Source organism: Pleuronectes platessa, chromosome 3 (genome assembly GCF_947347685.1).
Source record: "Pleuronectes platessa chromosome 3, fPlePla1.1, whole genome shotgun sequence".
Taxonomy (NCBI): Eukaryota; Metazoa; Chordata; class Actinopteri; order Pleuronectiformes; family Pleuronectidae; genus Pleuronectes; species Pleuronectes platessa.
In genome coordinates, this window is record NC_070628.1 from 26,783,465 (window position 1) to 26,799,949 (window position 16,485).

Genomic DNA, 16,485 nt, shown 5'->3' on the forward strand with positions numbered 1-16,485 from the left:
AGCTTTGCAGAAAAGAGGTAATAATAATTATAATAATCTCCCCCTTATATCTTAACATGGGCAGGGCTGCAGAGTGAAAGAGAAACAAGCCATAACAGTCAGTGATGATAAAGAGAAGTCTTGGACTGCTGCCTCCATTAAGACCCACAGCTCATTAAAGCCTATTTAGAAAAAGACAAACCACGCTCAACTCCCGGCAAAGAAATCAACACAACAACAACGCAATGAGCAAATAAATTGTCAAGAGCTCCAAATATAATCAAAGTTTTACATTGTATGAAAGCCTCCTTCATTTTTCATTTTGGCAAGTAATGACGTAGCCGTCACAGAGTGTCGAAATACCACACTACTGTGTTTCCAAAAGAGATAAGAGGATTGTTTACCAGTGACGACCGCCTGCTAAGGGGCAAAGCAAGAAAATGTCCTCACAGGGATCGATAAACTATCACATCATCATTATGGTATCAAGATGTCTCAGGCAGTGCCTCAAATGCACTGTTTTGCCTGGAAGCTCGCGGTGGCCTACCCGTAAAGAGGACTTGTTTGTTTCTTTTGCAGTCCTATTTTCCTCCTGTTTTTATGCAACAGAGAGAAAACAAAACAAAAAGGAAGGGACTTGTATGGCTTGTCTCATGCTGTACGTAAAGAAGCAAAATAGTTGAACTCAGTGTGTTTTGGGTTTTCACTGAAATTCCTCTTCTCTTTACCCGACTCTGTATTTCAATTTGAATGTGGTAACCACATTACAGAAGCTCCTGAATAGGATAGACAATTTATCTCTGTAGACAAGGTTCAGTTGATAATACATTTAAATGGGTTTGAACAAGAAAAATTTGTTTATCGGATCATATTTTGGCTTTGACTGATCAGCTCTTAAAGTATATCAAGATACCCTCCCAGGTTACAATCCCAGCTAGTTTGATGAAAACCATACACACACACACAGATGAAAACATCTGCTCGACGTACAAGGTCAAAATGGAGAAATCAGCACCGCGAGCGTGAAAATCAACAGTAGTAGTGTCCTCTGACAGACACAAACACTGGCCTCAAACTAGTTTCCCCTCTTTAAAGTCAAGATGTCTTTCAACCTGCTTCCCGTCTGTTTCTGTCCTTCAGTCATTCATGTCCTCAGACAACAGGTCAGACTTTGGAGCAATTAAATAATTCAGCATTTCACGTCTGAAACCCAGATTCTTTCTGGCATCACTTCCTGCTTTATAGTTGAAATCCTCCTCGTTGGAGATGCTCATTTTTACAGGCATGATGCAGCACTGTGGTCACTTGACAAATTCTGTTCAAGTTCGAATGAGTTACTGGACTGCTGTTATTTTTTCATACATTACATGTCGGCTTTTTCACTGGTCTGTAAGCATCGACACAATCTTGAGACCCAATTTCACACATTTTCCGAAATAAAAACTCTGTAATTCAGCTCGATACAAAGCAATGCATCAACAAAACAAGTGTTGTGCTTGTTCTTTGAAGACAAATTGCCGGACAGGAAGGGATTCTATCATGCTGTTGCATTGACAGAGGGCAGCACTCATGACTGTCTGAGTCCTTTAACAAATGCTGTCATTTTGTGTCTGCTCAGGTGGCAGCCATCAACCCCAGCCACCCACTCGCCCAGATGCCGCTGCCCCCTTCTATGAAGAACTGCATCCAGCTGGCAGCCTGCGAGGCCAGCGAGCTTCTGCCCATGAACCCTGACCTCCCTGCTGACCTGTTCACTTCCTGCCTCACCACGCCCATCAAGATTGCGCTACGATGGTAAAGTCCCTCCCACTTATCTTCCTTCTCTTTGCCACAATTCAGCTTCTGACGACACATACAAAAATTAACCCCATGGACCTCAATCGATATGTGTTCCACATGCTACATTCAGAATATGCTTTAAATTCACTCTGAAGTTATGAGTTTTTTCACCTATCTGACAGTGTGCTCCATTTAGTGGTGGGGGAAAAAACCTACTCTGTTCAGTATAGCGATATTTTTTGCTAGCAATTATATCGATACAGTAGCACAAAGTATTGCAATAAAAATTTTTTTTTAAATACTTTATTTACAATTTTTGAAATATTAAATTATATATGTAACAGCCCCTGGCTGGCAAACCATGACGAGGAGAGTCTCCGAGTTTAAAAGATACCTGAGCATTCCATCCGTTCATGTGAGAGGTCTCCTAAAATAATTGCAAAGGTCCTGAATGTTTAAGGACAAAGTTTTTGCACTACCCTTTCTTAGTTTTTGCACTTCTGTTAATGTGTAGTAGACGATGTTGTTCACAGAATTAAATGTGACATTTGAAGTGAGTTGAGCAGTCTCATTTTCCTAATTTTTTGTAATGCCTTTGAATAATATGGGGGAATCGAATCGCAATACTTGCTGTATTGCAATATGTTAAGAATCGCAATACTATTGAATTGTGGCCCAAATATCGCAATACTATCGAATCGTCAAATTTTTGCTAGTTTCTACCCCTAGCTCCATTAATGAACCAGACTGGGCTTTAAACAGCAGGAGGAGAAACTTTATAACGATGCACAGGAGATGTATGGTTATGGTTTTTCACAGTTGGTGAGGAAAATGTCGAAGGATTACGAAGTGCTTTTCTGCTCATTATCTGTTGAGTCTCCCTGATTTGAATTTCTTTTTAATGGAAAATCAGCACATGGTTGTTATAATTTGAGTTTTAAATCAAAAAGTTTATAATAATTTTGGCTTTATTTTGGGAATTTTGATTGATTTCTCGTCCAGGTAACTCTTTATTCGTAATCATGTGTAAAACTGATGTAGATATTTCCAGATAATTTCAGCAGATCATCCAGGGTTCAGTGTGTGTCAGAAAAGCATTTTATGACTCTTGAATTAAGCTCTTTATCATCTTTAATATGTATCTACATCTTGTTTAATTTATCTCTGTAGTCGAAGATGGTCAAGAGAAATGGGAGGTACCTGAGCTAAATCTTACCTGCAGATAAAGAATTAAAATACTAATTTGATATTTTTGTTAAAACAAAATTCTAAAAACTTTTCTCCACTGCCTTAAAGGGCATTGAGTTTTGATTGATGAGTGTAACATGTATTTAAATGATTTGTGCACCTGCTACATAACAACATTTGAGGAGCGGTGAAGGGCACTGAATACCCTATGAAAGCAGCATGATGCATCATTGATTCAGAGGACTGTACTGATGGGGCTTCAAGCTGAGGCAGGAGCACATGAGTTGCGTCAGACAGTCGACTGTCTTTGGGGCACAGCGAGCGTGGGGTAGCTTTCACGCTCCGGCAAAGATGATTACATCAGCCCCAATCCCCTGTCAACATAAAATTCATACACATACATGAATGTATCATTCTTGGTATTTGCTGTAACTCCCCATCTGCATGTGGGGTGTAAGCTCAGAACCGTATCGACAGCCGGCTCCAGTCTGATTGTCAGTTGGTTTATTTGTAAGAAGGGCCACACAAAAACAACTGATCAGATTTCCACGACACTTGGCGGAAGGACCTGGTACGCACCAGGAACATTTTTACAGTTTTCCCAGGATCAAATAGATCATGTATCTTGATGGGGGAAAAAATCTGGTGTATTTAGGGTATAGATATTAATGACTCTCTGCAGGTGATCAACTCATCCTGCACAGAACTATGTGCTTACAGTATATTCAGTGTCTCTGCAGTGAACCAGGTCCCTTTAGTGTCATTAATCATCACCTACCTGCACTGTTCTTTGCATTTTAATGACTGAATTCACTTTGCACACATTAGATGGATGGTTTAACAAATGTCGAGCTCAAGATTTGATAGCGTTGGATACCTCAAGTTTTTAAGTGAGAATGACAGGTTGCCTTGGGAAGGTGTCTGACAAAACCCGCAGAATTTTTCTTCTCTGCCATAACTGGTGAAAGATTTCGTTTGTCTTCCTCCTCTCTAAATCCACAGCCCGCTTTGACCTTCAGCATAATGAGGTCTCGCTGCTTTGCCATTAATATTGATATACCCTACCAACAACCCATTAAGGAAAATAAGTTGCTAAAAAACTGCTGGATAATATTGACTGAGCTTTTCCATAATACCCACTGCCTCCAGAAATGGATGTCATTGCTCGCAGGGAGTGTTGGGACCTCTCCTTCCTATTAAGCACGTAGTTGGGGCAGTGTTTCTTTCATGAATTTTACTTGTTGCCTGGTAATGAACTTGGATAAATTTATTCCTGTATTAGCCTATATTTGCATTATATATGACATTTCCTCACTTAGCCCAGATGAGTTGATAAGCTAATTCAGCATGAATATTAAGTGAACACCAAAGCTTCAAAGTAGAAATCAACCATTTTGTTGATAATTTATTTAGTCGACTTCTATTTACATTTTTACAGTAACAAAAGTTTACGATGATATAAATAGAGATTACTCTATATTATCGTAACATCTAAGTATTAGAAATTGTGTTTTGTTTTCTTTCTGAGAACTTCTTAAAGGTAGGGTTGGTGATTTGTATCTCAAACATTTTTTATCTTATCGGTTGGAATCCTCAACACGTCCCGATAGCCATCAAAATTTAATAAAAGCCTGCGTAGTTGGTCCTCGCTGGGCTGGTGTATCCGTCTGTCTACTAACTGACCTTGGGGCTGTCGGTTTTTCCAAAATGGTAGTTGCATGGTATTGTTGCGTCCCTGCTTACAGAGGACAAGGAACTTCTTCGTTGTTTAGTAACTTTTATTATCATTTACACGAACATGTCCACTTCGCGGTCTTACTCCGTCACTCGCACACATCAACAACCCTTCACTTTCTCATTGGGCCCCCAACCTCAACAAAACCAGCCAATGAGAGCCTGACATCCCCAAACAACCCCACCCTATTGGTCCAAACAGTCACATGTCCCATCCCGACCCCTTCACTGACCCTCAGGATATCAGAGCGCTCCTTCAACACAGGGTTCTACTGAACATACGTCAAAACCAAACATAAACATAAACCCAGTCCGTTACAGTATAAAGAAAACAAACGGCCAAAACCCAAACACTTCCACACACCACTTGCTAGATGCTATGGTGTGGTGATTATCCACTTACAACGGCTTTACTTGCTAGAGTCATCCTTTTCATAGCAAAACAACATTAACATCAATCTCTTACTTTACTAATAGGTCAAGAGGCAATACAATTGATCAAGGTGACAGTGATCTCAGGGGGACTCATGGAAAAGTCGGCCTCCGGCAGTTGTTGAGTTTGGATTCACGTGACTGATGAGAGGGGGCGAGATGTATAGGTTGTATATATTCAAAGTATAGCCTGGTCTTGCTGACTTTTACAAACTCGAGCTTTAAGTTTGTGGTTTTTGAAACAGGAAATAATAAATTCTTAGGATGAAAAAAAAAAAATTTAATAGTTTTGTGTTTGTGTGTGTATATATAAATATAAAGATAAAGTAGCTTTATTGTCAATTTCTTAACATGTTCAAGACATACAAGGAACCGATACAACGTTTCCCATATATATGTACTTAAATCCATTTCTTACACAAGTAAGTGACATTACTCAGTCAATTACGAACATTAGGATTCTTCTCTACTGCCACACCTTGAATTTACCATTTTCCTATTATTGTCACTTTTGACTGCTGTTCAGAGGTTTGATTAAAATCCAAGGCCTTGGAGGAGGAAGGTACTGCATGCTGGTGGACATAACTAATTCTACACCTAGTCCACAGCTGTTGCTCAGTGTCCTCCTGTCAGGTTTGGTAGAGAATAACAATTTGATTGAGAAGAGTTCCGATTCACAAAAACCTCCCTACTGGAATAAACATGCCAGCTGTGGTCTGCATTTCCATCAACCTTCTCCCCAGCTTTCTCTGAGATATGGAACTCTTCGAAAGTCTCCCAGGATAATGCCCCTCCCTCTTACCCTGTCCTCCCTCTTCCTATTCTTCATATAGTTAGTTGCTGACTTTCCCATTTGCTTATTATTTCTAAATGAAGACATGCGGAGCTGTCTTCTCTGTAATTTCACACAGCCCCACAGAGAAAAAGGGTGAAGAGAAAATGGAGAAGGGCTGGGGCTGAGTTTGGCAGACTGAGAGTGGGCGGATGCAGGGATTCACTGATGTGCAGGCTTACCTTGGCTTTAAAACTTTAATTAGATGCACTGAGGAATGGATGATGGGGTTTACACAGAGAGAGAGAGAGAGAAATGGGGAATGCCAGGCAGAATGAGTGCATATGTACCTTTCATTGCTCAGCTGAGCAGAAAATCATTACTGACGGAGTACCATTTTCAAGGGATATCCCCACTGCTGCTATATGGGAGGGATGGAGGAGATGAGTGTCTTAAAATAGAGATGGAGGGAACAGGGTGAAATCAGGGGTTTGCAGGGGACAGATGAAGGAATATAAAATATTTTCTCATAAAAAAATATTCAAGTTCCCCAGAGGATGAATGCGTAGCACTGAAATTATTCTAAAGCTTTTCATTTTGCACAACTACCCAGTGGAGGTCGAGTTCAAGAATCAAGTTCTGTCATATGAGAAATAATACTTGATAAATTTAAAACACAATTCAAAGTGCAGCATGAGCAATGATGCCGGATTTACTGAACAGAACACAAAATAGGTCAAAATTTGTCATTAAGCAACTATCCCCCGCTGTTATTCTCCCCCTTGTTCCAACTGTAACTCCAAATGTAAAATGAAAGTCGTATTTGGACTGCCTGTCATAATATTTAATATTCGCAGACCATATATTATGATAACTACTTTTTCTGTAGCATCACTGTTTTGGTCAAAGTGTAACATCTGTAGGATCATAGTGAAATGTGGTAGATTCATGCATGTTGATTAACAGTTAACACTGTGGTGATGCTACAGTCTTAGCTGACCTTTGTTGTTACTAGTAATCAGTTAATGTTTGAAGATAATGATCATCCTAATAAGATCATCTGCTAATCATCAGCATGTTATTATTAGTTTAATATGTGAGCACACTTACATTAGCATTTCATCAAAGCACCTCTTTACCAGCACATAGCACAGCTTCCCTGAGCAGGAAGCGCAGTCTTAGACCGTTGTTAGACCCTAATGTGGCTCCTCATGAACAATAGAAAGATTACTTTGGAGTAACTTATCAGGGAGATGCGAGGGTGCATCACCTCTGTAATTCAGCCCTTTAGGGAGGAAGCAGTCAGCAGCGATGGATCTTTGTAGAATGCAAAGCAGGCTGAGCCAACTCCTTGGCAAGTGCCTCGCTCTCCATCTCTTCAATATTGCACCAATACCACCAGCTCTACACATGCTAACGCAGACCCTGGGGTGCCATGCCTTCCTGCATGTGTGTGAATAATCAGGTGTGCACTTACACAGAGGCAGTGCGCACATGCTGTTAATGCTGATGATGATATGTACATGTACGTTTTTCAACTCAGCTATGAAACTTACGATGGTGAGATGAAGATGTTTCTAGTTATCTGCATGTATGTGCTGTAAACAATGAGTTTTTTTCATGAGCAGCAACACAGATGAAATTTTAATGGGAATGCAGCAGTAAGGGCCCACGTGACACACACACACACCAACACACACACACACACACACACACACACACACACACACACACACACACACACACACACACACACACACACAGAGCTATGTATCTGTCGTTTCCAGCTTCTATATGTGGAATGAAGAAAAATAAACACTAACAATCTGTATTTATAGCCTGAACACACACACACACAGAGACACAAACCATATGGGATTCTTAGCTTTAATAACTGAAATGAAAATTATGTGGAAAAGTGTTGACACATCTATCTTGATTCTCGATGTAGGATCAACCACAGAGGAAAAGTTATGTAACACTGCATATATCTTAGCTGACTAGTGTGTGGAGACCTTTTAAAGAACATAGCAGGTTTACCTTAGAAAAATACTTCATACATACAGTAAACATGAGACCTCAGCACAATTGTTACACAGCCTGATCATGGAGAAGACTCCCACTCTTGCTTTCAGTTGCATATACATTTAGTGCACCTTGTCATAATAAAAGGTCAAAAGTTAATATGTCACAACCTAAATTAGTTATTTACCATAACTCATCATTGTTTAATATCATTGTAGGATAGCTTTAAAAAATGCTACAAGGCCACTGCAAATATTGAGACATCTCACAAAAAAGCTGTTTGTGAGAGTGCTACCAATTTGAAAATTTGAAAATCTGAAAACACTGACTATTTTCAAACACACTGCCCATTGACCAAAGCTGGACAACTGATCCAAAACTGAAGACCACCGGAGTCCTCAAATATCCAAGGTTCACTGCATGTTGATCTGTTTTGATAATCAGATTAACTGCATCACATTAGCACAATGTCAACTATGATAGGCCCTTGGTATTTTCAAAGTTTTGGTAAACAAATGTTTACTTGTCTTGTGAACAGTCAAATCCAATTATATTTGTCTTGTTCAGTATTGCAAATCAGAGATTTGGCGCAAGGGGCTTCAAGGGATCCTGTGTCAAAAGGATTACACAGCTAGAATTGATTTAGGATGGTAGTAGTAGTGGATCTTGATTTCATTTCCCCAAACATTTAGCAACTGAACAAAAGCAACAATTCAGAATTACATGATATTTTGCCAAGAATTGTCACAGGCAAATAATGATTCGCCGGATGCAGTGGGTCTATAACTGCCATGGGCGCATCTTTCAGGTGATTATCCTCCCCCTCCATTTTCAAAAATTTTGGAGTTCACCAAAACAAGCTCAAGACAGTTGTTAAATACAAACAAGCCGTAGCATATTTCCCCCAATAGCAGCATAATAATTGGTGTAACCAGACCATTCTCCAGTGCTGACACAGTGATGTGTAAGCAGGTCTACCGATGTGAAAATAATGAAGTTGCCATTTGAACCATACAGCATGCCTTAAAGTCCCTAAAGGAACTTAGAGGCCAGGGGGGTCTGATGTAGGATGGAGGTGGAGCATGTCTCGGGACTCAACAGTCAGGTTTTGCCCTAAGGTCTCCAACAGGGTAATTTGGCCAAGCCCATAACCTCTTGTAACAGACTCTCTTCTTTTATGTGAACTCTACTGGAGAGATTAACACTGTTCTTTATTGTTACAAGTTTTTACAAGAGCTCAGAGCATAAACATTTTTGATAGGGATTGATATGGTAATAAGAGAACTGTGAAGATTTAGTAAGAAAACCATTTGACAGTTAAGAAATATAGTTAGTTAGTGCTGTCAGGTGGAACAAACTTATGTAGAGGATTTCTAAATAATACCAAACATACCTTTGGCTTTTTGTACTTTCGTGTTACTTATATCTTCAACGTATACTCCTTTACTTCATCACCCATATGATATAAAGTTCCCCTGGGATGCAGGTGAGACAGTTAAATCCGTTTGTACTAACACACACAATCGTCTATCTAAATAATCATGTCAGCAGGTGACAACTGCTCATTAATATATATGCACATCAGTAAAGTTTGAATGTGTAACTTGCAGCTGTGAGTCAGAAAATGTGCTCGTATCCCTGACAAATCACCAGTCATTGTGTCAAAAGTTGTTTTATTATTCACTGCCGGAGCCGCTACAGGATTCGTCTCTGGGTAACATCATCACGGCAGTCTGTCTCTGTGGTCTTAAGGCAGAAACAGAAACTTGTTTTAATTCCAAAATGAAATATGTATCAGTGGAACTGGAAATACTGTGTGCATTGTTAAGGATGGAATTCCATGCAAACTGAATAATGCTGTTTAGGCAAGGTCAACATCCCTGTACGTTCAGGAAATGTCTTATTAGCATTATGTAGCCAGTATACCACAAGCACCACACTCTCAAGGTTAATTTAAAATGTAAGCAGTAATGAAGCATGATTCTATGCTGATCGGACAGGCCCTAATCCATATCCGCACTTGTCTTTGTAATGATCAAAGAGCTCACATTCATCATAATGTACCATCATTTCAAATGTTGCTATGAAATAAGTCCTTGTACTGCAGCTGCCACTTAATGAGCAGCTTGTTACGAGCTCTTGTAACAATGACAAATGTGGAAAGAGGCATTTGAAATTAAAATATTCCTTACTTTCCATTTATTTTTTTACTAAATATTCTAATATAATCTTAACTCTACAATACAGATCATTTACAAGTCAAGATCTTTCATTGTGCTCATAAGGCACCATTTATTTTGACATATGACATTAAAGGCTGAATGTAGGATTGAAATGTAGATTTATAAGTTTCCTTTGTTGACGGTCCAGGAATCTCAGACCAAGAATCCAATTGGCTTTATTTGTGGTCACTGACTACTTGACCTTCGACCAATCAGCGCTCTATAGGCAGAAGTTGTTGTCAGAAATTGTAATGAATTTCAGTTGTCACCTATGGGTGAAAATATATTTTTTAAACATCCCAAACCATTCTTGCAGGATAATCCACTTCCTTATCTGCATCCATCATAACGCTTGTTTAAAAAGAGACCAGACACAGTTATAAAAAGTCAAGGACAAGTATAAACACAAATGAGAAGCAGGTCTAGAGACGTGGATGAAGTTTTAAAAGCCATCAGACACAAAGTCCTGGCTAAACGAGAGGCAGAGGAAAGAATGTCAGGAACCTTGATATTGACAGTTGATTTCAGCTGCAGTCCTCAGTTACAGCTGCTAACTCTTCAGAACCACCTTCACAGAGTGACAGTGATACCTGCGTACTTTATGCTTGGAAGATTTCTGGGGCCAGAGTCCTTCAAGAACCATTCCACATTAGGTTTTCTGTGTGTATTTTAAAATGGTGTACATGAAGGATTTATTCAATGTAAACTTAAATAGCCAATGTAGGATTTCAGTGCTAACTAGTTAGGATAGCAAATGTAAAAAATCATTGACCAAATCAGGATTTGTTATCAAATGTAGTTAAACGTCTTATTTAATTGAATAAGGAATTATTGCTCATATTTAACAGAACAGTAATTTCTTACAAAGTGTGATATATCTCATTTATAGTAGAGGTCAGTGACAGAGCAGATTGGATTTGTGGTTGCCCAGTTGCCTTCTAGCCCCCTACTGATCGAGATGGTGACTTGCGACAGGGGGCCGATTGAAGGAGTAATGAGCTGTAGATCCGGCCCTGAGGGGGCCACCCTGCTGCTCCCGTTCCTCCTCCACCTCCCACCTCAGTAGCAGCATAGTAGTTCCCTCACACAAGATCCACTTCATTTCCCTCCTCAGTGTTTAATATGCACAAGCCCACTCCTACCCTCTCCTCTCAGCACCCACACACTCACTCACTCCTATTCATCGATCCAATTACAGTTTGGCCACCTCACTCTCTGTTGGTAATAATCCCTCAATTTCCTCTTCATCTCTGGCCTTCAGCCCCTCGGTTCTCCTGTCAACTTATCTGTGCCCTCTTCATCACAGGAACTCTCAGTTCACCAGCCATAGCGGTTGGTGCAGCCTTAAGTTTGCCGACCACTCATAATAGTTTGAAGAAGATCAAAAGCTTTCGATGAGTTACTGCTGAGTTTTGCCATGTAATAAGTTAGAGCCCAGACAAACCTCAGCTCACCTCTACTGTTCTCTTTTCTGGGAACAGTTTATCAGCCTCATATTAGTATCTGTTCTCACTCATTGTTTTTTTTTTTCTTCTTTTACCCCGAGACATAACTTATTTAGTTCAGTGGTTATTTTCTTCCAGTAAGTTTTTCAACGTGAAACTTTCCACATACTCGACAGATAAAATGTTTTCGAACACCTCCATGTTTCAGAACACCTCCACCACTGACTTTAATGGGAGCGTTTGTAAGTCATCAACAAAAAATTTGACATTTAATTCTCATCTCATCGTCATCCGCTTATCCGGGGTCGGGTCGCGGGGGGAGCAGCTCAAGCAGCATTTAATTCCATTTGTGAGAAAAGATGTAAGTTAACCAATTTGCTCATTCCCGAAAATGATGATTTTTCATTTTTTGATTATATAAACTATTCTTTCAAATCTTCACTGGGCTAACACTGATAACATTTCTCCACCCTTGAAAAAATCAGTCTGTTGGTCAAAGGCTACCACTTCGATTCATATTTGACAACAACTTTACTCCTGGGCCTCCAGGATGTCAAAGTTGTCAAGTTTGCAGTGAAATATGTCAACATCTACTATATCTTAGAAAACCCGAACTCAACTATTATCGCCAGTATGTTGACGATTTTAAATTTTAGTCAATTGTTTTTAGATTGATGGTCTCCAAAACAATCTGCAATGGAAAGTAATCACATTGACCCATGCAAGAATTAACATTTCATAACCACCTTGTTGTTTTGGACCTTCAGTCTTTTCAGATTAGTCCAAACCGAAACAAGTGTTGTGACCAAAAGAGGTGGTCGCGGTTCAGATCAAACTGAGCCGCGGTCCGGTTTGTTTGTAGTGTGAAACCACTTTTTTGGATAGTTCTTAATCTTAATCTTCATTCAGTATTAAACAGTTGAATAATAAAAAGGCTATGTACTGTGCCTGAAGCTGATGAATTGTGTAGTCACACAATAATGATGTTACAGTGGCAACGAAATGAATGGGTTCATTTGTTTTTCCAATGAAACAGAAAGAATACTGTCTAGAGAATTGCCAAGCAACCTATGCATGTCAAGTATACGATGAAGCCCATCTAGGGATGAAAGACATACCTATGTCATTAGTAAATCTGAGGTGTGAAAACATCCTGAGATGTTTCTGACATTACACTTTACTGCACCAGCAGGAAGCTACTGATTGTTGATGCTATCCTGTGTAGTTGATCAAGAGGTAGATTTCAGACACACACTTGTGGTTGTGAAAACCAGAACAATTATTCAGGGGGAAACTGTAGCGATAAAACCAGGCTGATCTGAGTGTAATTTGCATATCAGCCCTTATGGGAAAGAAGCAGGCAGCAGCGATGAATCTCTTGTGAAATCCAAAGCAGACTGAACCAACTCCTCAACAAGCATGTGCTTCCATCTCTTCAATAGCACCCCCCAGCTCTCAACATGCTAACCCCGCTACTGGGCCTCTGTGGTTTCCTATATTCTGGAGACTCAGAAAATACATGTATTTCTAATTAAAAGCTAAAGCAAGCTGTCCTCATCACCTCATGCTGACAAATGCCTATTAGCACCTATTTTTACTACATTGAATGCATCTGTACTGCACTCAGTTGATAGTGTATGTAGTGTCGTGAGATTTGAAAAGATACAGTGCAAACCATGATAAAAGCTCTCCCTACTTGTGTCATGGCTTTGATTCAAACCAAAACAAACTGATGTAGCATCTGTGCAAAGGATTTTCTTTTTTTCTTGTAGGACCCTTTTGCATTATATGGATTCATACTTGAAACATGTGCATTTCTGCCTTGTTCCACCATTAACCCTTTTTTTCAGAGCAGAGCTGCTGGACAACGTTTATTTGGCTGTAGCCACAGGGAGAAAATTCAGCTGTTTATTAGTTTCACACATCAATTATCTCGTCTTACAACTTAGCATGAACACGTTCTAGTTTTAAAGTCAAGCAGTACTTCGAAATGTATTTTTTAAATATGTCTGCACTGTGGTTACACTGGCCCGTCTGTCTCTTTCTGCTGGACTCTATTAGTAGTTAATCATCCGTGTTTGTAGCGTTTCCCCTTTTAACTTTAAACATACAAAAATATATACAAGATAATCTCTGGTTCAATTAGAAAAAGTGAACAGAGAGGTTGTGTTGTACTGGGGGAAATGATGGTGTAACCGATGCTTTACGTATCATTTGTCAAACGTTTGGCACATACCAAAACAGATTTGTTAGCCTTCAATTTGTTGCCAATCAGCATCACAACTTGCCCTGCTGGCATCCTTCCTCCTCTTCGCTTTGTGAGTGTCAGGCCCTCTTGGCGCCCGTGCTGTTCTTAAAAGAGATCGTAAGTCCCACTGCTTCCATGAGGGATCTCATTATTCTCTAGCAGCAGGAAGAACCTTTGAAAGTGAGTACCACAGCTTACGTCACAGTCAGGGTGGATCAATTGTCGGAGACAAATTCCCAATCCCTGCATGACTTCTATTATTTTTGAACTGCCTCCAGGCGTGACGCTGGCTTCAAGCTCTGGTGGAAGATACGGAATCACTCGTACTCAATAACCAATCATAGATGACGGCTGACAGAAAAGTGTAAAAGACAAAAACAGTTTTGACGGTTTGATTTTTATTCTAACACTGTCTTTTTTTGAGAGATCAGTAAGACTCAATCTATTTATATTTTTACGGCAACTAAATTTAATCAGACATTTGTCATATTTAAGTCTGGACATTTGGAGCCATTATGACCAAAGCTCTTGTAACTTATAATGACGGTTTAGCTAAATGTCCAACTTTAGCTTCAAAAAATTAATCAGATCTACTTTTTTCATACAGTAGTTACTTATCACATGGTCAGTTCTACCAGCCTTTACCGCTCTACACCTCAGCCACTGGGAGGCTGTGGATGAGGTGTGGAGCAGTCGTCCTCCAACCTGAAGGTTGGCAGTGTTGTGCAATAGTAGTAGTAGATTTGACGTTGGCTAATTATTAATAATCATGAGAAATGATTATTAAAATAGAAATTATTTATAAAAAATTATTAAAAATTATAAAGCTAGTAATTAAGAATAGTAAAATAATTCATTAGAAATGATACGGTTATCAATTAATAATGGTTAAATAATTAATGAAAACAATACAATTATCAATTAAGAATGAAACAATCTGTAATTAATGCTTATCGTTGCGGGGCACCACCCTGGTTACAGGGACCAACTAGTCAAACTATAGTTATCAGTCTCAAGTGATAAAAGTTAAATTAATAATCTCAATATTTAATATTAATGATTATATAATAAACAATGAAGGGTTTTAAGTTCGAGCACAGGCTATAGTAATCCAGCTGCATTCACATACACATGTACAAATAATCACAGAAATACAAATACTTTAATTACAAAAGTATTTATTCAAAAGGGGAAATAAAGTTAATGTTATTTCAATGATTCTTCATTTAACAAACTCCAATATTTCAAAGAAGGCAACAGCAGCAGCAGTACTTATCACAATGGTCACACATGTAATTTTGAGTATCTACTGGTGTGTGTGTGTGGTCGTGTGTGTCTGCCTGTCTGTGTCTCTATGTGTGTGTGTGTGTCTGTGTGTATCTAAAGAGAAAAGGGAGTGGCTATGGCGTAATGACGAGATCACGTAGTGACGTAGTCTGGCCAGGATCAAGATGTTACGTTCACGTACTTTCAAGATGGAGGTTTATGACCCCGGTGACGACATGAGGTCGAAGACAAGATGGCGGTCGGTCGCCTGTTACACAAAGGAACTTTAGACAAAGAGAATTCTTATCTCCTGGTTCTGGCGCCGAATGGCGTCGAGATGTATTAAGGCTTTTTAAATCTAGAATTTTCTATGTAACATGAAATAGGTAAGTGTAGGTCGGGACGTGTGTAAAAACAGGTTTAGGAGAAAAGAGAGAGAGGGAAAGAGAGAGAGACATCAAAAACATTGTCTGAGACCAGCTACAGTGACTTCACCACTCAGTACACAAATTAGAGTTGTGCACCGATCTTTTAACAGGTTAGGTCTCTGTAAACTTAGTCGGACGATAACAGTGCTGCCGGAGGCTCTCTGTCACGGCGCGAGGCACTTTAAAAAATTCGCCAATGTAAACAAGGAACCGGAAGTGACGCATCGTTTCCTCGTTACACGGCTAAAAACAGATCAGCGATCTACAAACAAACACACTCAAATAAACATGACACGCTAAGTATTTAAACTAGTCTCTGCCCAGACAATAAAGCCTCTTACTGTGACCTTTGCGGTGTTGCTTGCGCGTGAAGCGCGGATTTTCCAGAAGTCCAGTGAATCTCGTTGATAACCTCAGGATGCCTGCACGAACGGCGAATTTTCCTGGAAACAGATGAGTGAAGTCCTGGCCTCTTAAGCGAGCTCCGGTGGGTCTCGTGTTTACAACGGAGGTTAGCGCTGGGCCGAATAGAGCGAACTTCTCTTGCTCTTGGAACGGAATTCGGCCTCGTCTCTTCTGCGACAGAATGATGCTTTGTCCTGCAGGGATTAACAGCTGTGGCGCTGTTGTGGGGATCGTGAAAAAGAAAGTCTGTGATCTTGGCCGGCGAGTGGACTTCCTTTGGCGATCTCTTTCAAGTTAAAATAACAAAAAGTCCTATCAAAATAAAACGTCGACTGAATAAAGAAAGGGCAGCGATTTTTGGGTTGCTGGGGCTTTTAAATTACCTGAGAGGTCCTCCTCCTTGAGGAGTTGGTCATAGGACATCGGCCAATTGATTTGTCAGGAATGGATCTGAGTGGGCGGGGCTTGGAACTCAGCGGGGGTTCCAAGGCATTCCCAGAACATTTTCCACCACCAGGGGGAGATTCTTGAGCCTGCAGGAGGATGTTTTCCCGCCGAAAGT

At 39.9% G+C, this 16,485-nt stretch overlaps 1 protein-coding gene across 5 annotated transcripts in view; it reads left to right on the forward strand.

Moving 5' to 3' along the window:
* rptor (regulatory associated protein of MTOR, complex 1) overlaps positions 1–16,485 on the forward strand; it is a 153,745-nt gene that overhangs the window by 61,641 nt on the left and 75,619 nt on the right. For all 5 annotated transcript variants that reach the window (XM_053418971.1, XM_053418975.1, XM_053418973.1 and 2 more), the window contains exon 7: positions 1,598–1,773. In XM_053418971.1, coding sequence (XP_053274946.1) covers positions 1,598–1,773 — 176 coding nt within the window. The remainder of the gene's footprint in view (positions 1–1,597; positions 1,774–16,485) is intronic.